Source organism: Hyalella azteca, unplaced genomic scaffold (assembly GCF_000764305.2).
Source record: "Hyalella azteca isolate HAZT.00-mixed unplaced genomic scaffold, Hazt_2.0.2 contig1213, whole genome shotgun sequence".
NCBI lineage: Eukaryota > Metazoa > Arthropoda > Malacostraca > Amphipoda > Hyalellidae > Hyalella > Hyalella azteca.
This window is the reverse complement of record NW_025931539.1, coordinates 351-25,129: the sequence shown is the minus strand read 5'-3', so window position 1 is coordinate 25,129 and position 24,779 is coordinate 351. Positions and strand designations below refer to the sequence as shown.

The 24,779-nt window shown below is 42.3% G+C and overlaps 1 protein-coding gene across 1 annotated transcript in view; it reads left to right on the top strand.

Moving 5' to 3' along the window:
• Positions 1-24,527, top strand: part of LOC108670841 — a 36,392-nt gene extending 11,865 nt beyond the window's left edge. Inside the window, exons 3-8 of the mRNA XM_018158332.2 lie at positions 20,269-20,351; positions 21,316-21,334; positions 22,194-22,315; positions 22,702-22,803; positions 23,162-23,387; positions 23,644-24,527. Coding sequence (XP_018013821.2) covers positions 20,269-20,351; positions 21,316-21,334; positions 22,194-22,315; positions 22,702-22,803; positions 23,162-23,387; positions 23,644-24,002 — 911 coding nt within the window. The 3' untranslated portion in view covers positions 24,003-24,527. The remainder of the gene's footprint in view (positions 1-20,268; positions 20,352-21,315; positions 21,335-22,193; positions 22,316-22,701; positions 22,804-23,161; positions 23,388-23,643) is intronic.
• The last annotated feature ends 252 nt before the right edge of the window (positions 24,528-24,779 follow it).

The window sequence follows — 24,779 nt, the reverse complement described above, 5'->3', positions numbered from 1 at the left end:
GAAGCCAGTAGCGCTGCATGGAGGCCAGTAGCGGTCAGTTAGGCAATTAGTGGCCAGTTAGCGAGGGTAATGGTAGTTGCCATCGTCTACTGGTCAGGCATGACCACGCCTATACGTTGACGCTCCGAGTATGAACGCCTTCAAGAACAGACTAGACGAAACTATGCAGGAGCGTATGTTCAGTCTTGAAATGCCTAGCACCTTACGGACCAGGCAATAATTCCAGCAGCTATCTCAATCAATCGTCAGTTATGGAAAGATCGGGTTCAGAAGGCCGGATCCTTTGTGAATAAAGTCACAAAAAAGTTCAAGAATCGGCAACAGGCCATGCGCCTATTTCTTCAGTGCCGACACTTCTATTCTATTCCGCGCCTCACGAGGCGCGTGACGCGTTGATGGTGAGGCGGCGCGAGGAGCAGCCCTAAGCCCCAGTCGGCTCCTGTCTGGACCGGTGTTATGCAAAGTATAATATAGGAGAAAGTATATAAATATATTGTTTGTTATTCAGTGATTTATTGCAACGATTTTCAGGAATAAGTATTTATATTGGCATGGCTTTTTTCTTTTCGTCGTTACGAATCAGTTGACAGTAAGTGTATGTGTAATTGTTTGAGATTTAATTCTTTCTCAGCGCTATGTCAGCAACTGTTTTCAAGTAAAATACAATTCGGTAATAATAGATTTTGTACAAATTGCTTCCAGACAAGCAAAATAATGGAATTTTGCAAATACCCCGAATGGCACAAACAAAAGAATATCAGCCAAAATCAGAACAGGATACGCATTCTCTTAATAATTCCGTTTCAAGACCGTCATCAAATCGCATGCAATCTAAGATTGTATGTCTTACGTTAGCACGACCCGACGTATGTGGCGCCGCGCGGACGGACGACATGAGCGACTCATGCCGACTTCGTCGCTCCCGACGTTGCCCGAACTGCGGGATGAAGAGCCAGCCTTGCTTGTCCCACCGTCTGGCGGTGCGTCATCCTGACGGTGCATGTAAACATGGCGGCCACAGCAGCCTGCATGCGTCCCAACACGGACACAGACATGCATGTCTCCCAACACGGACACAGACATGCATGTCTCCCAACACGGGCACAGACATGCATGTCTCCATGTCGAACACAGAACAAGTTACGCGCATGCGCCCTGGCAACTGCCATGCTCGCTAGCACCAGCAAGCAGCGTCTAACGGCCTGCGTGCTTGCATATACGAGTGGGCTTGCATATATACGTGGAAAATGGCCAGTTTAAAAAAGTAAAAAAACAGTAGAAGTAATTTTTCAGCATATGTTCTATCTATAGGTCAATACATTTCTGTAAAGGCTATATCCTTCTATATAAAAGAAGCATTTGAGTCCATCTGTGTAAAGCAGAGTGTCATGCGATTTGAACCATGTTATTTTACATCCGGGGCCCAAGGGCGGGGTGACCTGTCTATCGACGACTCGGAGACGGAGGACGACGAAGGCGGCGCATCAGCGTGACCGGGGACTAGGAAGTCGAAAACTCACCATACGGTCACAAGGCAACTCTTTTTAATGCTTCAAATGAAGAAAACTGGGTAGATTTCAATACATTTTCAAGGTTTAGAAATAAAAGGAAGCCGGCGGATATGGCTAAATAGGGGCTATAAGCTGGATACCGAAAGATTTTACCATCGAAATTCGCGTAGCTCAGCTCTTGTAGGCAATCAGACACAGCAGCAGGCACAAGGGCAGGCAGTACAGGCAATCAGACACAGCAGCAGGCACAAGGGCACGCAGTACAGGCAATCAGACACAGCAGCAGGCACAAGGGCAGGCAGTACAAGCAATCAGACACTTGATCACGCCAATCATCAGTGCTTGTTCTCACTCTCTGATCAGAGCCGTGATTGTTGCGAGACGCGTCACCTCAGAAGCCCTCAGGGACACCTTCTTCAGTGGCTCTTACTGAACACTTATTTTGCTTACGCGATTATCAGCATCACAAAGAGAAAAATTTATCACACGATTATCAGCGTCACAAATTATGCAAATTTGGCAGTGAAACGAACAAGGAAAATGAACTAATTAATTAATGCAACCTCGGCAGTGACTCGATAAAAAAATTTAAATTATTAGACTGTTAAAGTGGACTGTTAAAGTATTAGCCCCAGACGAAGCAGTAGGCATTTTTGACGCCAGCAGAACTTGGACTAACCAACGTAAAGTTATAGGAACTTTGCTCGTAAAGCAAGAATAAACATACACGCACGGGACTTTGTTGTTTTCGTTGTCACGTTGCAGGTGCCCAAGGGACCTTCGGAAAGCGTTTGCTTCGTTCATGATTTGACAGAGAAATTGACAACACAGCAGCTTGTATTGGACCGTAATGCTCGTGTGTCGCGGTGCTCGTGTTGAGCCGTAATGCTCGTGTGTCGCGGGGCTCGTGTTGAGCCGTAATGCTCGTGTGTCGTGGTGCTCGTATTGAGCCGTAATGCTCGTGTGTTGCGGTGCTCGTATTGAGCCGTAATGCTCGTGTGTCGTTTCGCGGTGCTCGTATTGAGCCGTAATGCTCGTGTATCGCGTTGCGCGTTTGATTTAAATTTCCCCTCAATCCTTCTCCGAGTTTTTTATGAATATTTACGAACTGATTGAAGTTTTTTTTTCGAAAGCAGCTATATTATGAATATGACGGTTCCTGCTTCATGATTCATGGCATGACTGCGTTGCAAGAAAAGCCGTGTTAAATTTTTCTTGTTAAATTTGTTAAAAATTTCATGCCTAGTTTGAGATAAACTTCAATCACTACAATAAATTTAGGCGCATTATTCATTTCGTTCCCCATGAACCCATTCTTTTTATTAATTTGTGTGTGAGCAGCCATCATCACTCGACATCGTATGAACGATTAGATTTTTATCTTGACAACACTTATAATTTCTTTCATTGCTTTTTCTTGACGAGAACATTATCATTGATCGACTTGAATTCTTACAGTACTGAGGAAAATAACGTCGTGGTACTGGGTAAAGTAACAATGTACAATTACCAATTTTTTTCGACTATATAAGGTGTGTCATGTTTTATTGCTGACTGCTATGAAATTGATTGATTGAGACGCGATTTACGTTTCTTGGTGATGTCTTATTGATGTATTTTTTCGAAGCTGAAATGGCTCTTAAGTGCCTATTGATGATGATTTAGAATGTTGTTTCAATCAATTCTATAAGTTAATCGGGCGCTCGAGCATCAATGGCCGCGTGAGGTGAACAGATATGTCGGCGCTCGACGCGTATATACGAGCAGCTCGGTCGGCCAAGACTGTGCTTTATGTTCCTCTTGCTCCAACTCGAACAATTGTGGACCAAAGTGAACGAGATCGTCTTTTGTTTGGTGCTTTGTTCGTTACTTCGACGTAAATTAGTCGGCTATAGGTCGCCGTGACACACGTACGACCATTAGCTACTAAACGCACCCGCTCGCTTCAGGTCGCATATATTCAGCCCTGGTGCAGGTGCTACATGCTCTTCTTAAGACGTTTTTATGGCCGCTAGAACTTATTGTTGCTACGGCACCGCGTACAAATTAAGAGCGATCTGCTATGGTCTCCGTACATTATCTTTAATTCATTTGAAAATTATGTACCCATCGCATGTTTATGATGTTATTCGCCTGAAGTTTGTCTGGTGTTACCTCGGTCATTTCATATGTGGTATGATTGCTTTAGTCCAATCTTCCCTTTAGCTATCGCCGCATTGAGACTTAGCAGCATTTCAGAACATCTATGAAGAAATCAGCTTACCTTGTTAGCTTGTTGACAATTGAATAAGATCTTGAGTGTCAGCTCCTGCGACCAAAGGTTGGAAAGGTTGGAAAAAATTAAATGTCCAATAAAGTTTTTAGTGACTGATTGCTTCGTTCAATATAAGGTCCAATGTTATTGTTTGTTGGCTATGATGTGTTTGTAATTAAATAAACTTTTGAAGCGCCTGAGTTGTGTGGGCTTTAGTACCTAGGTTTTTTTTAATGAGAACAGAACGCGACGCTGAATATTTAAGCTGCCAAGTGTTCGACAAAAGCATTTTCTATCAATATCTTATCAATCCTTTTTTAAGGAAATGAAACTTTTTAAGTAGCTGAACCCAACCTCATTTTCGTTGCCATATTTCTCAAAAATTTCTCGTTGTTTCAAATTATCATATATTGTTATGTGTAATTATATTATATATTATAAAAAAACACATACACTAGATAATTAAAGTGAGTTAATTGATCGCCAATTTAAAACTCATCACAAACTAGCGTGTTCCTAGTTGTTTATGCCAGGAAATCATAAATAATTAGATGTTATCTAGAATTTATAGTCTGAGCTCTTGGCATCCGCCGTTCAATAATATAGTTTTTACTGGCGAAATCGAGTAAATTAGATAATTAATATCACATTAGATGTCATATCGCACCTCAAGCAGTAGGTTTACGGTATCTTTATTCCCTACTTTGTTGGGTACACACCCTATGTATAGTGTATACCTTCAATGTTTGGCACTCTCAGTCCCGACACTCCGACTGCGTCACGATAACTTTGCCCCATTGTGCGTTTACAGATTCACAATATCTTATAAAATTGAGAAAAGTGTTAACTTGCTGACCGTAAATCGTCTATAATCTGAATCTGTTGTACAAATGCTGCTCATCAACTTAGCCTACATGATGTAATTTTTGGGTGAAATTTTATCTAGTGTTCGCTTTAACAATTTCGGCTGAGGTTGGGTAAAGCAAGAATTAAGTTAAACCACGCCTTAATTATACACTCGTACTTTTTACCGACTCATATTATACCAGCCCAATCAGCTGCTCTGCCGGGAATCCGTTGCAGACCCTTTGAAGTCTAGTGAAGGACACTTCAATTGATTACAGTTGATCGAAGAAACGAAATTAACGATGTTGTAATAATTTAGGGAAAACGCAGGTTTATAATCGATTTTAAAAGGTCGTGGATTCAAACTTAACCCTCTACCGCCGTATGTCACTCTCCGGGAACATAACTTTCAACTTGAATTATACGTAAACAATTGAGTGTAGCAACCTGAGGACGTTTGTACGCAACAGAGAACATTTTAAAGTTGTCGTAGGTGGCGGCAACCATCAGTGCAAGTCATTTTGCGCTCACTATTACGTATGCTTTTTGGGAAGTAGGCTGGTGACAATATTGCTCCGGTTAGCCTACTCATGTCAGGCGGTAGAGAGTTAAAATCGTTTTTATACCCTGATAATACCCATGATCAATCCAGTTACGAAACGCTTCGCGGAAATGTTGGCTATGGCCGATGAGTTGCCCACCAGCAGATCTAATATAGTGCGTTACCGCGATTAATATTGATTATAATAAAATTAATCCATTCACTGCATCGCTTTGGGGATGTATAACCATTGCTGTGAATATTTTATAATTGCTGGACGCAGTATCACTCCACGTTAAGAGCGTTTGGGCGATGTCTAAAAGTAATTTAGATGTCTAAATGTCATCTAAGTGATTTCATTTCTGCCAGTCAGCGTGTTTCTCTCCGTGTACTTTAGTCTCTGTACTCCCCAACCGCCGCTACCATCAGCGTGTTTCTCTCCGTGTTACTATAATCACTATGGTAGCACGGAAAGACGCACGCCAATAGTAGCGACGATTGGTAAATGGAAACAATATTGTGAAGTGTCACTACTTCCCTACCGCCGCTTTCTCTGTTAGTATAGTTTCTCTTATTTCAAACCGCCGCAATACTGGCGTAATACGTCTCGTCTCGAATGAATTATACGACGTAACTACACAACAGTACAAAGAACGCTCAGAACGAGAGTTGCTATTTTCAGTCAGCCACAACGACAGCTTAGAGCTCATAAATTAGTCTCATATTGACGCTGATGACATATGTAGGTTAATTTTGATCCTTGTTAGTTTTCTGAACATGTATTTCCTGCGTACTGCCCAATTTTGAGGGTTTTAGTGTTTTTAATTAATTTAGTGATTTAACTATTTAATTTAGTGATTTAACTATTTAATTTAGTGATTTAACTATTCTTCAAGATGAGTGATATCAGAATCACAATCAACGATTTTAGAGGCGCAATATTTGACACTGCCGTCACACTCGTGCGTCACCTTTTTACGAGGAACCATCATGCAGGATCTACTTGAGAAGATCTCACGTCTTCCTCTCAGGACACTCGTGGCGTGCAGTGCTGCAATGACGCGACTGCCTGCACGGCTGCATTGCCCCCAGACCTCAGCGTCAAGTGCGGCCACTTGTGATTGTTTTATCCTGAGACACACATGCGGACCTGTTCTCAGGCGCCGCTCATGCTGCTTATATCCTATTTAAATTATTTCATTTGAATCTTAATAGCTCATTAACAAATACCATACATATTAATTTTTGCTCTCAATACGTCAACATATTTTATTACATTAAGTGGGCTGTTGATTTAAAAGTGAGGGCGCTAAAACAAGGAGAAGCTCAATTAAGAAAAATCATTTCTTTCGTGACAAAAATTTTGCACTCATTCGTTTTTCGATTTATCATAATTAGGTTCGGTGTAAGAAGATACTAGCTATCATTAAAATGCAAGATCAAAGCCAGTGAGGAATTGACAATATGTTTCAAGTCTTAATTCTAGTTTTATTCATTTCAATTAACAACAAAGATATGCCCTCACGTTTTTGTTCACATCAAGTCTACCGGCCGCCTTGATTGCTCCCGACACCAACATGATGCATGTCTTTGAAGCTATTCCTCTCATGCTGGATAATGTTGTAACTGGCCATAAGTCACCCGGAGTTATGCCAGGACGTGCGATGGCTGCACAACACTCCGCATTAGGCTACGGGATAATGTGGGCTCATGCTAGGCAAGTCCTGCGTTGCTTCATTAGCGGCGCGGCTCGTCTTGAGGAAGGTGCGTAATTGCCTAATATGCGGGCGGCACTCCGAGGCTCTGCCTGTACTGGGTGATGCAAAAGGGAGTGCAGGCTGTTCAGAGATGTAAGAGGGAGTGCAGGCTGAACAGAGATGGGAGAGGAAATGCAGGCTGTTCAGAGATGGAAGAGGGAGTGCAGGCTGTTCAGAGATGGAAGAGGGATAGATAGAAGAGGGAGTGCAGGCTGGTCAAAGATAAAGAGGGAGTGCAGGCTGATCAAAACTGGAAGAGGGAGTGCAGGCGGTTCAGAGATGAAGAGGTAGTGCAGACTGGCCAAAGATGGAAAAGGGAGTGCAGGCTGGTCAGAGATCAAGATGAAGTGCTGGCTGAACAAAGATAGAAGAGGAAGTGCAGACTCATCAGAGATGGCAGAGGGGGTACAGGCTAGTCATAGAAAGAGGAGGGAATGCAGGATGGTTAGAGATGAAAGAGGGAGTGCAGGCTGGTGAGAGATGGAAGAGGTGGCTGCAGGCTGGTTAAGGATAAAAGAGGGAGTGTGAACCGATCACATGTTAAGAATGAAGTATGGGCTGGTCCCTATACAGGCAAGTGTGCACTTTGCAGGCTTGTAAATGAAAAAAATAAGTGCAGACTTGTTCAGACGATAGAAGGAGTAAAGAAGATTATTTTCTGGCACTAGAATGTCAAGATTTCCAACATATAAACAACGTGAAAAATGAATTGCCTCGAGCTGCAACTCATGGCTAAAATGTATATAAGGCAATATAGCGAGGTTTGTCTATCAAGCAAGGTTCGAGATTCGTTTTATAGTCAATAATTTATTTTCAAATATGAGAATCATACTTAAGAAACCAAACAATATTCAGTAGTGTAATGAGTTACTGAATAGGTTGCATGTCGGGACGTGAAGCGTATTGGATGCCGGTAGCTTACATGTATTTTATTGCTTTGCTTTGTCACGCGCCGCTGCAGGTAGACCGCGTAGCCTGTACGTGACGCGCTCTATTGTTCCTTCAACTGAATTCATGACATATCTTACATGTTCGTGTACAATGAGTGTCGTGAGGAGGGCTCATGTCCTCACTGTCGTGTACAATGAGTGTCGTGAGGAGGGCTCATGTCCTCACTGTCGTGTACAATGAGTGTCGTGAGGAGGGTTCATGTCCTCACTGTCGTGTACAATGAGTGTCGTGAGGAGGGCTCGTGTCCTCACTATTACGGTGGCCTAGATTGCCTCACCTCGGCACGCGGCCAACACCTCATTTCCCTTTGCATTATTAACGCTGAATTTTAAGGCAGGCGTTTGATCGGGAGTCTGATGTTCGCTGACAATAAAATGGCTGGTGAATAAATAACTTAGGGAGGTTCGCATGTCTGCATCACGATTGGGATTTTTCATGAAGCTTAAGTATGAAGTTGGGTGTCTGTCTCATGTTCAACAGTGAAGGCAACCTGACGGTTCATCATGTGGTCGTGATGCGGTAGTTTCTAGCGTCAGTATTTGTGTAGATTGTTGATCGCATAACTGGTTGCAGATTTCGCAGGTGCTTGTCTAATAATTACTGCTTAATAATTGACTTACAGAAGATTTAGAGATGTATCAAATGTAAAGTCTGTTGCTTATGCTTGATTTTTTAAGCTGTTGATGTGATTACGTTGTTGATTGTAATGATTTCAGGTTAAGTCTTAGTTCATTACGTCTTTAAATTTATTTAGAATGCCCTAGAAATCCTAAATTTCTTTAAACGAATTGGAAAATCATCGATAGGAACTACAGAGAGGAGAGGGACTTCGCTCTGTCCCGCTGAGATAAAAAATGATACGAATAAATATACATCAGAATGATGAAGACAAGAAGATAATATTACAATCATTCATATAAACACTAAATCACATTAAACTAGACTAAACTATACTTGTACCGGAGAGTAGCGTACTGCAGGCTATAATAGATCAGTCTGCCTCGCAAGAATACCTGAGACAAAGTGCTCAGGTTAGGTCTTACGTCAGGTGCTAAGACTCACAGTAGAGAGGAAAACAATCTTACATGCATCCATGGTTGTATTAATTCAACCATGCATGCAGCAATCATTTGATGCGCTACCTAAGCAAATTCCGTGCGTGCGCACGATTCAAGGAATTTTACGTAAGAATATGTAATGAAAAGTTGTCAACTTTTACAGCAAATCAAAGGTTCACTATTTTCGAGCTAGCTGAACATATAACATTTTCGAAATCTAGTTTCGTGTCAAGGTAATCCGTGTTATTGATAAGAATGAACGCGGGCTGGCGTTTAGATTGACTTCACTAATAATTCAGGAATAACTTTTTTCTTCATATTGACTACTAATTTCCCTACAAATCATACTACTAACAGTCGTATTAATTATACGAGCATGATAATTATACATTTCAAAGCATAGAATGTCTGTGCAGTGGGTCGATTTGCCGATGCGACGGGGAAAATTTGTATCTGAATGAGCAATTGATTTTATGCCCACGAGGAATTGCTCAAGTTTGAAGCACGGCGGATGGACTTTTAAGACCACATTTGTTTCCTTAACTAGGAGTTACTTGGCATTTGCATGAGGGCAATCGGACTTAATGACTGGGCAATTAGAATTAATGATTAGGTAAATAGGCTCAATGACTGGGCAACTAGGCTAGCTGACTGGGTAATTAGACTTAATGACTTGACTATACACCGTGCACAGCTGCTAGGAGGGTGACTGTTTGACGCTGTGTACCGCGGCTATACACCGTGCACAGCTGCTAGGAGGGTGACTGACGCTGTGTACCGCGACCATACACCGTGCACAGCTGCACGGTGTATGCGGAATTTTTTTCAAAGAGTGCGTTAGCTGTTCTTCCTAGTCCAAATTTTGTCCCGCCTTAAAAATGTTCATAATTGATCGTTGATCCTCGAGCGAGGCTTGTTGCGATGTCCGTATTCTCTTACGCCCACTGCTGCGAAATTCTTGAACCTGCCGCAATTACAGCAGCGAATAGTAAAAAACAACTTAGATTCTAACCCAAATTCACCACATTGCTTTTTTAATTTTCATCAATATCTGATGTTTTAAGGAATATATTGCACTCTTCTATTTCTCTATTTAGTTTTACGTACGTGTTTGATGCAATTTTAATAATAGAGTTTAAGTTCATTATAGCATCTATGGTCAAAATTTGTATAATTGACGAACACTAACCAGAAATGTTATCTCCTTTATCTATGTAACTCAAATAACACGTATTTGTTTGGTGAACTGTGAAACATTGGTGAATGTTGCATACATACCAGATATTTTAGGTATATGTTGTTTGAACGAGTAAAAGGAAAGAACAGTTTTGACAGTATTCGTCGTGTACTTAAATCATGACTATATTAGCTCAGAAGTTTTACTCTTGAGCCAAAATGAAATCTATTCCTTGATTCCATTGCGCTGTGAAGGAAACAGTTGCCACTCATTATGTAGAATATTGGGCATGGATGCAAGATCAGACGTAGACACCGTGTTTAACACTGGAGGCCAGTAGCGCTGGAGGCCAGTAGCGCTGGAGGCCAGTAGCGCTGGAGGCCAGTAGCGGCCAGTTTAGTAGCGCTGACCGTCGTCTGCTAGTCAGGCGTGACCACCGTTACCGCGCCTCCTCGTCACGAGGCGCGTGACGCGGCGCGAGGAGCAGCGCTGAGCATCAGTATATATAGGCTCGCGCTGGGCCGGTGTCGCGCTGGACCGGTGTCGCGCTGGACCGGTGTCGCGCTGGACCGGTGTCGCGCTGGACCGGTGTCGCGCTGGACCGCAGCAAAATATATAGGACCAAGTATATAAATATTGCTGGTTATTACGTGATTTATTGCAACAATTTTCAGGACAAAGTATGGATATTGGCTCGACTTTTTGCTTCTACTCGCTACGAACCAGTGGACAGTAAGTGTAACTGTTGGAGATTTAATTCTTTCTCCGCGCTATGTCAGCGACTGTATTCTGGTAAAACACGATGCGGTAATGATAAATTTTGTACAAATTGCATCCAGCCATGCAAAATAATGAAATTTTCGCCAATACCCAGAATGGTACAAACGAAAGAATATCAACCAAAATCAGAACAGGCCACGCATTCTCTTAATATTTCCTCCTCAAGACCGTCATAATATCGCATGCAAGTTACGATTGTACGTCGTACGTTAGCACGACCCGACGTGGCGCCGCGCGGACGGACGACATGAGCGACTCATCCGACTTTGTCGCATCCGACGCTGCGGGATGAAGAGCCAGCCTTGCTTCTGCCGCCGTCTGGCGGTGCGTCATCCTGACGGTGCATGTAAACATGGCGGCCACAGCAGCCTGCATGCGTCCCAACACGGACACAGACATGCATGTCTCCCAACACGGACACAGACATGCATGTCTCCCAACACGGACACAGACATGCATGTCTCCCAACACGGACACAGACATGCATGTCTCCCAACACGGACACAGACATGCATGTCTCCCAACACGGACACAGACATGCATGTCTCCCAACACGGACACAGACATGCATGTCTCCCAACACGGACACAGACATGCATGTCTCCCAACACGGACACAGACATGCATGTCTCCCAACACGGACACAGACATGCATGTCTCCCAACACGGACACAGACATGCATGTCTCCCAACACGGACACAGACATGCATGTCTCCCAACACGGACACAGACATGCATGTCTCCCAACACGGACACAGACATGCATGTCTCCCAACACGGGCACAGACATGCATGTCTCCCAACACGGGCACAGACATGCATGTCTCCCAACACGGGCACAGACATGCATGTCTCCCAACACGGGCACAGACATGCATGTCTCCCAACACGGGCACAGACATGCATGTCTCCCAACACGGGCACAGACATGCATGTCTCCCAACACGGGCACAGACATGCATGTCTCCCAACACGGGCACAGACATGCATGTCTCCCAACACGGGCACAGACATGCATGTCTCCCAACACGGGCACAGACATGCATGTCTCCCAACACGGGCACAGACATGCATGTCTCCCAACACGGGCACAGACATGCATGTCTCCCAACACGGGCACAGACATGCATGTCTCCCAACACGGGCACAGACATGCATGTCTCCCAACACGGGCACAGACATGCATGTCTCCCAACACGGGCACAGACATGCATGTCTCCCAACACGGGCACAGACATGCATGTCTCCCAACACGGGCACAGACATGCATGTCTCCCAACACGGGCACAGACATGCATGTCTCCCAACACGGGCACAGACATGCATGTCTCCCAACACGGGCACAGACATGCATGTCTCCCAACACGGGCACAGACATGCATGTCTCCCAACACGGGCACAGACATGCATGTCTCCCAACACGGGCACAGACATGCATGTCTCCCAACACGGGCACAGACATGCATGTCTCCCAACACGGGCACAGACATGCATGTCTCCCAACACGGGCACAGACATGCATGTCTCCCAACACGGGCACAGACATGCATGTCTCCCAACACGGGCACAGACATGCATGTCTCCCAACACGGGCACAGACATGCATGTCTCCCAACACGGGCACAGACATGCATGTCTCCCAACACGGGCACAGACATGCATGTCTCCCAACACGGGCACAGACATGCATGTCTCCCAACACGGGCACNGTTCAGAGATGTAAGAGGGAGTGCAGGCTGTTCAGAGATGGAAGAGGGAGTGCAGGCTGTTCAGAGATGGAAGAGGGAGTGCAGGCTGATCAGAGATGGAAGAGGAAATGCAGGCTGTTCAGAGATGGAAGAGGGAGTGCAGGCTGTTCAGAGATGGAAGAGGGAGTGCAGACTGATCAGAGATGCAAGAGGAAATACAGGCTGTTCAGAGATGGAAGAGGGAGTGCAGGCTGTTCAGAGATGCAAGAGGGAGTGCAGGCTGTTCGGAGATGGAAGAGGGAGTGCAGACTGATCAGAGATGCAAGAGGAAATGCAGGCTGTTCAGAGATGCAAGAGGAAGTGCAGGCTGTTCAGAGGTGGAAGAGGGAGTGCAGGCTGTTCAGAGATGGAAGAGGAAGTGCAGGCTGGTCAACGATGAAGGAGTGCAGGCTAGTCAAAGGTAGAGGAGGGAGTGCAGGCTGGTCAGAGAAGGAAGAGAGAGTGCAGGCCGGTCAGAGAAGGAAGAAGTGCAGGCTGATCAGAGATGAAAGAGGGAGGGCATGCTGGCCAAAGATCAATGTGGGAGTGCAGGTTGTCAGAGATGCAGGCTGGCCAAAGATGTAAGAGGAAGTGCAGGCTGATCAGAGATGGAAGAGGAAGTGCATGCTGGTTAAAGATAGAAGAGGGAGGGTGAACCGATCACATGTTAAGAATGAAGTATGGGCTGGTCCCTATACAGGCAAGTGTGCACTTTGCAGGCTTGTAAATGAAAAAATGAAGTGCAGACTTGTTCAGACGATAGAAGGAGTAAAGAAGATTATTTTCTGGCACTAGAATGTCAAGATTTCCAACATATAAACAACGTGAAAAATGAATTGCCTCGAGCTGCAACTCATGGCTAAAATGTATATAAGGCAATNTGCAGCTGTCTCTTATACACATCTAGATGTGTATAAGAGACATGTCGTGTACAGTGAGTATCGTGAGGAGGGCTCATGTCCTCACTGTCGTGTACAATGAGTGTCGTGAGGAGGGCTCGTGTCCTCACTGTCGTGTACAGTGAGTATCGTGAGGAGGGCTCATGTCCTCACTGTCGTGTACAGTGAGTATCGTGAGGAGGGCTCATGTCCTCACTGTCGTGTACAATGAGTGTCGTGAGGAGGGCTCATGTCCTCACCAGGCATTACGGTGGCCTAAATTGCCACACCTCGGCACGCGGCCAACACCTCATTTCCCTTTGCATTATTAACGCTGAATTTTAAGGCAGGCGTTTGATCGGGAGTCTGATGTTCGCTGACAATAAAATGGCTGGTGAATAAATAACTTAGGGAGGTTCGCATGTCTGCATCACGATTGGGATTTTTCATGAAGCTTAAGTATGAAGTTGGGTGTCTGTCTCATGTTCAACAGTGAAGGCAACCTGACGGTTCATCATGCTGTCGTGATGCGGTAGTTTCTAGCGTCAGTATTTGTGTAGATTGTTGATCGCATAACTGGTTGCAGATTTCGCAGGTGCTTGTCTAATAATTACTGCTTAATAATTGACTTTGAGAAGATTTAGAGCTGTAGCAGATGTGAAGTCTGTTGCTTATGCATGATTTTTTAAGCTGTATATGCGATTAAGTTGTTGATTGTAATGATTTCAGGTCAAGTCATAGTTCATTACGCCTTTTAATTTATTCAGAATACACAAGAAAACCTAAACTTCTCTAAACGAATTGGAGAATCATCGAGAGGAACTACAGAGAAGAGAGGGACTTCACTCTGTCCTGCTGAGCTAAACAAATGATACGGATGAATATACACATCGAAATTATGAAGACAAGAAGATAATATTAAAATCATTTCTATATAAACACTAAATTACTGAAAACTAGGGAAAATTATACTTGTACGAGAGAGTAGCGTGCTGCAGGCTATTATAGCTCAGTCTCCGTTGCGTGATATCCGAGACAAAGTGCTGTGACTAGACTGGGTAGGCCTTACGACAGGTGCTAAGACTCACAGTAGAAAGGATAACAATCTTACATAGATTTTTTTATGCGCTACCTTAACTACTTTCTTGCGTGGGCACGCTCCAAGGAATTTTATGTGAGAATATGTAATGAATTGTCAACTCATTATAATCATTCTTTATTCATTATTTTTCGAATTAGCTGAATATATAACATTTTCGAAATTTAGTTTCATGTCAAGGTAATCTGTGTTTTAAAATGAACGAGCGCGGGCTGGCGTTTTGGTTGAATTCACTATTAATTCCGAAATAACTTTGATCTTTGTATTAACTGTTCAATAATTTTCTTACAAATCCTACTGCAAACATTCGTATAAATTGTAATAAAATTGGTATCAATTCCGCTTCCGCATGCTCGTTTCAAAGCATAGAATGTGAAGAAATGTTTGTGCTGTGAATTGTTAGGTTTAAGCGAACAGTTAATGTATAATTGCCATGTAGGCTATTTTCATTCTTAGCCAATCAGGCTGGCGTTAGTTGGTCACATGCCAGATATTTGCCCGAAACAACGAAAAAAATGTTTGATCTTTGTGACTGAGACTCGCTACAAGCCCCTAAAGCAGCCATTATAAGAGTCCACTAACCCGATTAATTCTAGCTAGAAAAAGTGGCAGCCATGAGTGGCCCGCGTAAACGCTCCCCGACGCTCGACCATGATCTTCATGCTGTGATCTTTATGAGAATATATAATACTATTTAGTTGCATTATTACGTAATTCGCTACAATTGTCGTGAGAGGACTGTGAGAAATTCTGCCTCGATTAAATGTATTTAATCTAAACATAGACTAATTGAAGGCAACCTTGATTACACGACTGTTTAATGCTTGCAACTATCAGTAAATTGTTTTTTATCTTCTGCTCGAACTCATATACTAAACTTTAGTTTCAATGGTGAAGGAAGTTAAGCGTCATCGTCTTCTTTACAGTTTCAAGACCGGCGTTTACGGCAACAATTTCGTCTCTATCACCTCTCGCCATGTAAACATCGACGTCATCTCCACCTGCAGTTAATTGTCACGTCGTGCAAACATTGCAATTACCAGGACGCGTGCAGCCAAATGGTCTTGACAGATTTGCCAGAGTTTTTGCTAGGATTTTCCTGAGATTATTTGCTGCACTTTCTTGCCACACGTTTCTTTGATCGGGCCAAACACCTCCATTTTATGCCGCAGTATCAACGTCACTGTCAACTCCGGGATCTTTTATGTATTTATTCAGAGTTTTCATGTCGTTGTCGCCTAGAGTTACTGTCAGTGACGGGTCACCGCTCTGCTCATGTCAACAATTAGGCGCTCAAGACAAATATTTTACCTTAATGAAATAAACAAGCATGAACGGTGACGATGGGAACTCTTTTGCCGCTTCAACGCGACGTTTGAATTATTCTCTCAGATTAAATGAGAAGAAACCGAGCGAACTAACGAAATTAAGTTATTATTTTATTATTATGAAACTATGTTTGAATTTTGTGGGAACGAATTTTTACAGGGATGCTGTAGCTTCTGAGATGCTGTTGCCATACGCAACATAAACTGAAGTGATGCAGCAGTTCATTAACGAATGAAACGCTGATGTGATGCAGCAGTTCATTGATGAATGAAACGCTGAAGTGATGCAGCTGTTCATTAATGAATGAAACACTGTAACAATGCATTGCTGGGTGAAACTCTGTAACAATTTATCACTGGATGAAACGCTGTATTAATGCATTACTGGATGAACGCTGTAACAGTGCATTACTGGATGAAACGCTGTAACAATGCATTACTGAATAAAATGCTGTAACAATGCATTACTGGATGAAACGCTGTGACAATGCATTACTGAATAAAACGCTGTAACAATGCATTACTGGATAAAACGCTGTAACAATGCATTACTGGATGAAACGCTGTAACAATGCATTACTGGATGAAACGCTGTAACAATGCATTACTGGATGTAACGCTGTAACAATGCATTACTGAATAAAATGCTATAACAATGCATTACTGGATGAAACGCTGTAACAATGCATTACTGAATAAAATGCTGTAACAATGCATTACTGGATAAAACGCTGTAACAATGCATTACTGGATAAAACGCTGTAACAATGCATCACTGGATGAAACGCTGTAACAATGCATTACTGGATGAAACGCTGTAACAATGCATTACTGGATGAAACGCTGTAACAATGCATTACTGAATAAAATGCTATAACAATGCATTACTGGATGAAACGCTGTAACAATGCATTACTGGATGAAACGCTGTAACAATGCATTACTGGATGAAACGCTGTAACAATGCATTACTGGATGAAACGCTGTTACAGTGCATTACTGGATGAAACGCTGTTACAGTGCATTGTAAATTACTGAACTGTCAGTTCACGACAGGTGGCATGGTAAAGGCGAAGTCAATGAGGGGCGAAGAATAATACGTGGCCAGTGGTCGGCCTATCCAATTAGTTATAGCCGACCTTTGGCCATTCCTCGGCCACCTGAAAGCGACCAGTTCCCGCGAAGAAGGGTCTGGCTAGGATATCATATTACAAAGAGTACAAGCTCGAGGGTAGCGACTGGCCGAGCTTTGGGCAGATAAAAGATTTTACACGATGGTCGCAAAAACCTCGCTCTCAGACTTCGCTGCATTTTGACTACAAGCCTTAATGCATTACTGGATGAAACGCTGTAACAGTAGCCACTTTAGCACTACATGCTGAATTGTCTCCGCGGCGAATTATTGTAAAAAATTGTGCATATTGCGCGCCTGCGCCTGGGATAAGATTTATGAGCGCGTGCCGCGCAGTGCGCAGGCGCGGTCTTACCGTCACTGCGCGGCTATGTTGAGCCCGGGGCCAACTGGGCCTCTAGGGGCTTTAGACGATCGCGGTCCTTCTGAGTGTAGATCTAATTTTATTTATTGGCTTCCCGATCAAGACGTTTGAGATAATGATTTATTAAAACAACACTCGCACAAACATGCATTTATTGGTTAAGTAAACAGAAGTTAATGAACTGTCCTCTTCTAAAAAATTTGGTAACTAATGCATTAGTATTATAGCGTATAAATTAGTCAATTTCGATCTAATTTTCTTAATAAATGCTCCATGCTGGTTCTACATCTTAACATATCCAAGAAGCACGTTTCTGTGGTGAAATATTTAAAATTAACCGCTTTTATGAATCATTCTTCTAGCTAATGAAACTACGCGAGTTTTTGAAATAAATTCTTATTGGCTCATTTCGTCGTATTTCAAACAAAAGTCATTAATGTTTTTCTTCACTAGTGAAATACGGCCGTTTGAAGCCATTTCGTTTCGTGTGCCAAATAATGTGCACCGTACAATATATGGCCTCAAGGAAAATAAATAAAAACGTATAAGTATATAAAATAAATTACCGAGCACTACAAATTAGAGGTGTTTCTGTATCGAAGATGCTATTGAACTGATGGTCATGATTAATGAGCAGTTATGAATAACATTCCCGTGGCCACAATGTTAGTAACGTTTCAGTAGCGAATAAATGGGTCATTTTCAAATAATTTAATGATATGTGGGTATGATATGATAATCAAGCACAAAGGCGCTCAGAGAAAGTTCTCAATATTGTTGCATGTAAATTCCATTAATAATTAAGAGTTGTTTCCATTGTTCAGACACGCTAGGCGAAGATAGGTCTAAACTGAACCAAGATGCGCGCCTTTGGCCGCGTGTCAAAGTCTTTTTTCTGACTCTCACAGTAACTTCCTCTCGTGAATGCCTCGATTATGCTCTAATGTATTACCTTTAGATGACGTTTCCCTGCACCGTTCCGCGCAGCACACACCGTGACAATCGCTCGTCACGCTACAATTCGTGCCCGTGTCTCCTTTGTTGTCGCCACGCATTTATTCATGATTCGTTATGGACTTCATCAGCGCTACTAGATGACGGCGAGGAACGCATCGTAGTAAAAGTGCAGAGGATAATTTATTAATAAAGTACATTGCATTCATTCTGTCAAATGTTAGAATAGAAAGCTATAAACATTTTATTTTGCCCCGTGACCGCTCTGATATGCGCGACAGCTGCTCCACGGCTACAGTTTAACCATCAAATCAACAAACAACGACGCGCCAAATCTGTTGAATTCACAGAAGATGACGCGGCTGACTTTCGTCCTTGCTCTGCTGGCCTTGAGCTCATCACATTCGGGGGTAAGATTGTGCCTCCTACTCTCTGTAAACATCGTGACTAAGGACGGAGTTCACTCTGAAACTTTATGCACTCAAAATATATTTATTTTTCATACTACGTCCTTATTTTAGAAATTTCATATTTTTATCGTTACACGTGAGCTTTATAAGGATTACACTCTATACTGCCAGGTTTTTGTCCTCATCGGGGATAACATCGACATATTTTCCTTGACTTTCTGCCCAGAGTTTGTGTGTTAGGATCGTAACTGTGCAACCTCGAGGCATAACAAAATCCGGCTTGAATAAATCGACTCATATTTAAAAAAGCATATGTTTAAGGCCCTCATTGCATATTCCGAGCAGCCATAGAAAACTAATTCTAGTTAATATAACATACCATTCATCATAGGCAAAATAATAGACAATTAACACCACAAATCTCTTACGCGAGGGCCTCTGACCAACGCTGCAGTGCGGTGGCCGACATGGCGCTGTTGAAATGGAGTCCTGTCAGCCGGTCCATTAGCATACGAGTCATTTGTAAGCTCCTATAAATAAATAATTACGACAGGGTTTAGAGGATTAGTTTGGGGATCCTTTTTGTAGAGGTAAAACGATCATGGTTATTTAAAGCGTAAGATTGAACGAAGAATTATTTTGCTCGTTTGACGTTTGATGGACCTCATCGATGTGCTTCTTCACGTGTGGTCGCGTAGTCAGTTGAGTTCATTACTTCCAATTATTGAGGCAATTATTCTATACTGAATAGTGTGAATTGGTGAATTGGCGTCTATATAGTTTTTAAGCTATTTTTTTCTGAATTATGAAGAACGGAATATGAATAAATTTTTGCGTGCCAATCATGCATCACCAGCGAAAATGAATCATGCACCTCCATTTCAAATATTAACGAATAAATAAAAATAATTGTTTAATAATTGGATGTTAATCAGAAAAATTAATTGATTTCACAGCTGTTCGCTGGGTCTTTGTAGTTCTCACGCGGTCAGCATGTGTGGAGCGCTTCACTTCTTACAGACGTGATCGCTCCTAGTTGAACAGGATATATTCTCCACAGCGCGATGATGTATCGTATCTGTTATAAAAAAATATTTTGCATGAAAAGTTACGACATTATTGCTATGAAATTCGAGTCGTTCCGATCTCAAGTCAACTAATATTTTTTTTCGTCTTTGTTTAGTGCAGCCGAGCCATGATTGGTATTGAAAAGTTTGCAGCAACTACCGCAGACTTAAAATAATTTTAAAACTCCTTCAAAAGACACTGGTATCTGGTGCCCTGCTTTTGAAAACCCTCTTCCAGTAGTCTAAGTTAGATAAATTAAGTTTAGCGGTCTGGAAATGGAAGAAAAACGTTTCTTGTATAAACCCAGTGTTTCTATAGGTACCTGTTCTGATCGATTCATCCGATAGATTTATTCCCAATTATTTATTAATTTATTTATTAATTCTACTTATGAGAACGTGAGTGTTTATTAGCGGCGTTTTTCACCGGCAGTGGCGAACGTGAAGGTGCACCGCGTGGTGGCGTCACCGGACGGACAGACGGCGCTCAGGGTGCGGGTTCGCAGGATATTCAAGGTCAGTTCCTCAATAAAATTGAATAACATAGAATAATATTGAATAGTATTAATATTATTGAATAATATTGAATAATATTGACTAATATTGAAGAATATTGAATAATATTGACAGGAAGCAACAGTTTTTAACAGGCAAATAACAGTGTTTATTTTGTTGGGTTATCTTGTTCATGTGACTCAAGGTAGTTTTATCTGTTAATTGGTCGAATCAACTGAGAATGATTCATTACGTAGACTTTTGATTTTCAAGAGTCTACATAATGACTTCGCATATACTTTGCATAAAATAATGTGTAAATTTTCAGTCTGGTTAAGATATTTTCCTACATGACAGAATTTAAATACGGAATTCTTCTTATAAAAACATAGCATCATTACAATAATATAGCAATTCCTATGTATTTTTACGTGCTATACCTGCAATCTGGTATTCGCGTGCACGGTCAGCCTGTATGCCATTTCTAATAAATGGGCATCAAGTACTACAACATTTCACAATATTGCAATATCCTCATTCCATAAATCGGAGATTGATTAAAATTTCTTTAACAGAAAAAATGCCAAGAATGTTTACCATATTATTGATGAAAATTCTTCTGTGAACAGCTTCATCCTTTATTCAACCAATCAAATTTGAAGCGCAACAGTTTTGCTGTAGTTGAAATATAAAGACATAGAGTTTATCGCATGTAATGATGCTATAAGGCCATGACTTGCTGACACTCCTCGCTCGATGGTCTCGCTTGCTAGCCCGCAACCCAAACAATTTGCATATTATTCAGCCGTAACGATATTTGACAACCCCGAGCAGTGCGTCGCTAGGATGGCTGCCAGTTGGTCGGACATGTTCCTTGCAAAACTGTTCAATAAAGTTCTACTTACTTATTCTAAAGATTATTTTTAAGTAACGATTAGGAAATTTCTATTTATGAAAGTAATCGTGCAGTCGATAATCACTATTCTTATCTCTCGTCATCACAGGTCGGTGAGAAGTAAAAGAATTAATTGAGGCATTAAAGACGAGTTGTAGTAGTAGACATTGAGTAGCTTACGTGCAACGTAAATGACAATTCAAAAAACCCATTCTGCGACAATTACTGAATTTTTCTTGGACTGACAATACTTCTTCGCTGTTTGTGTTCATTCCAACTTACATTTGAACCCAGGTTTCTGACAGACGATATTATATGGATTGAGATTCAACAGCCATGTGTGGACGCACAATATATTTTTTCTAGAGAAAGAATAATCATATTTCTTAAAAATATTTTTCATGGGCAGTAATACTTCGATAGTGAAGCCATGTATTAATACTTCATGCCTTGAGCGTGAGCGTTGCGCTTTTGGACATTTCTATAGTCCCAGGATCACGTTCATCGTAGAAATTTATTAGTTTATGAAAAATAAAAATCTCACTCGATGAGATTTTTAAAAATCGATGGAATAGGATAGCGGTAGGATTACATAGGTGTGTGAGGGCTCAGGTTGTGGAGAGGCTTTCAAGGACGTTTGTATTAAATATGTTGTTGGCAGTTTTAGTACGATGATCAATTCGTGGTATGGACGATCTTTATTCTGAAAAAAGTAGTATCGATTTGATTTTAGATTTTTGGCGTTTGTTTGCACCTCGTTCCTTCCTTCCAAAAATGATTGTTTGGAGCAAAATTTTGAGCATAAATCAAATATTATTATCCTAAATCAATTTGATTTTTTCTTACGCTACACTTGCTGCGCTTTCAAGCTTATCACAACATTAATTTGTATAGCGTTGCTCCAACTTGCAGTGGTCCAACTTACGAGATGCACAACCTCGTCTGTGTCATTTTTGTCTGTGTTACAGGCGAGATCCAGGCGGGTAAGCCTTGGACGTCCGCCTGTCACTTCGCGGCGCCCTGGACGTCGCTGGCCCCGAAGATGAAGAAAGGCTTCCGTCTGCTCTACAACACCTCGTGCGACTGTCCGGTATACTGTAGTGCATTAAGTACGCGTGCTAATATGATTTCAAAACGCCATAGTTAGCCATGTAACTCTATCATGATTCTAGATCAATACAAAAATTCTTGCACAGAGGCTGATGGTCATGGCACGGCACACAACTTGTTTCCTATGCTTTGAATAATGGTGACCAAGTTTGGGACTTTAGTTAACGAGAGATATACACCAATTAAGGATGCAAATGAAAATCTCGTGGACCTTTTGCACAGCTACAAAACCTTGAATTTAATTCATGTTTACTTAATACTAGATTGTGTGTACGGCAGGAGTAATATGATGTTTTGCCATTCCATCTTTAGCAGTACGCTAACTACGTGTATAAGGTGCGGTTAATTATTGAGTATTTGCCGCAGATCATGTCGTGCCACTGGTGGGAGAACCACTGCCCATCCTCGTCTTTTTACTGTGCTTGGCGAACCTCGAGTCGCTCCGAGGACTGCCACGCCAGACACTCGGTACGCTCTTGTAGTGCTCCCTCGAGCTGCCAAAGTGAGTGGTCTCTCTCATTAAGTATTCATATTTGGCAAGAATTAGAGTTTATATGTAAAAGCCAGGAATTCGTTATTGTGAGTGCACACTTAGTTTACTGAATCTTCCATGTGGAGCATCGAATGACTTTTTGTTCAATAGCAGATGTTCTATCGTTTGTTTTCCTTCTGAAGCTGCGGCGTTCGGTAGACCAAAGTCGTGACATAATCAATGACAACTCATAGCAAAGAGCAGAGGCACTAAAATTTAAGTATAGAATATCCTTTGGTATTGTAAATCCAATTCCTCACCTCACCTCAGTGAGCATTAACGTATTTCCTTGAGGTGTGCTTGAGCAATCCCGCGGGTGGGTGCCGGTGGGTGGGAGGCCGCCTCCTCCGTGAGTGCGTGAAGGCGCGGCGCAGTGAGCAGCACCTGGTGGCCAGCAACGCAGGACGCGGCAGGTGGCGAAATGTCGCTTCGCTCGTCCCGACGCCAAAGACTCGCGTCGAGGAGGAGGGACTAGACGCCATCATATCCAACGACGTTGTTGACGTTCTTCCAGCTGCCAGTGCGATATCGAGTATTTCTGCAATCGTAAAAAGTAGAAGAAAATTTTTTGGAACTAAAATTTGTTCAAAGATTATGATTCAAAAAAGTTCGTTTCAATGCTATATTTAGTAAAACAACCGTGGCCAAAATCAAAGACACTGAAGCACTTTTATGGGTTTGTTGAATTCACAATTTTTCTAGCGATGTAAGCTTAGCACTAATGATTGTTGTTTGTTTGTGAAAATCTGTTTATATTATATAATTATTATCGACAGGAGGCAGAGAAGGCTGGTCTCGGCGGCCACATTCTCATCACCGTTACCAGAAGCCCCGGAAACCCAACACCCCTGTTCCGTACTCGCGGAACCTGCAGCCTGTCAAGCCAGTGAAGCCGTCCCAGCTGGGGGAGATCCTCTTCAGCCAGAGCTCCTCCAGAGCAGAAATGGTCGCCCCCCGCACCACGTTCAACAGCTCGCGGGTTCTCAACAGCCAACGGAATGCGTCATTAATTCCGCGCCCGAAGCTACGCGCAGGCGGAAAAGTTTATTCTAATAGCAGCCAAGTCGAACGGAACCTCCGCCTGCTAAGATATCCCGAATATACGACACAAATTGGATCATTTGATCATGTTTGATGAGTATTTTTGACCGTCGCTTAGAATTGAACGAGTCACAATAAAGCTTTAAGATTATCATTTTAATAATTGTCGTTTAGTTTTGTTTAATTTAGGAGCGTGTGATGTATTGAACCAAGAATGGAAGTCTTTACTAATGAATTTCTTTATTATTATTTTCTTTATGTTTAATAATTAACCTCGCACAATAAGTGTGCTGTACTTATTGGCAGTAGGTTAATTCTGCAAAACGTGCTAAATTCTAGTGGCAAAAACTGCAATTCATGTTTCTTTGGACTTTTGTCTTTTCATGTTTTCAGCGCATTCGTTAGATTTGCTTAAATAAATTGATTAATAGAAACTAGCCATATGCATTCCAGCAACAAAATAATTTAAAATCAAAATTTTACCGAGCTACAAATTTGTATGGAATTATAAATGAAATGTCATTTTTGATGATGGAGAAAACTGAAAATCAACACTTTGTGCCGACGATGAGTGCTAGGAGGTATTGAGAGAGTTTGCTAATAAAGTTCTGCTCTCATTCAGACTACTTTATCCCTGCATCCATCACGAGATGCGACACAGGAACGACATTGTGTCCAATTGTGCGTTAATTGGACACTGCTTGCATGTGGTGCAATTTACATGTGTAGAAGATGTCTTGAGGTGCCTGTACACGGGGACAGTACTGGCCGCCAGTTCATCCGCCCGAGAGGGATAATGTGTTGATTTTTTCCCTGGAGAGTGGAGTTGCCAGATAGCCTTTTTCAGGCCAAATTTCGCAAATGTGGCCTT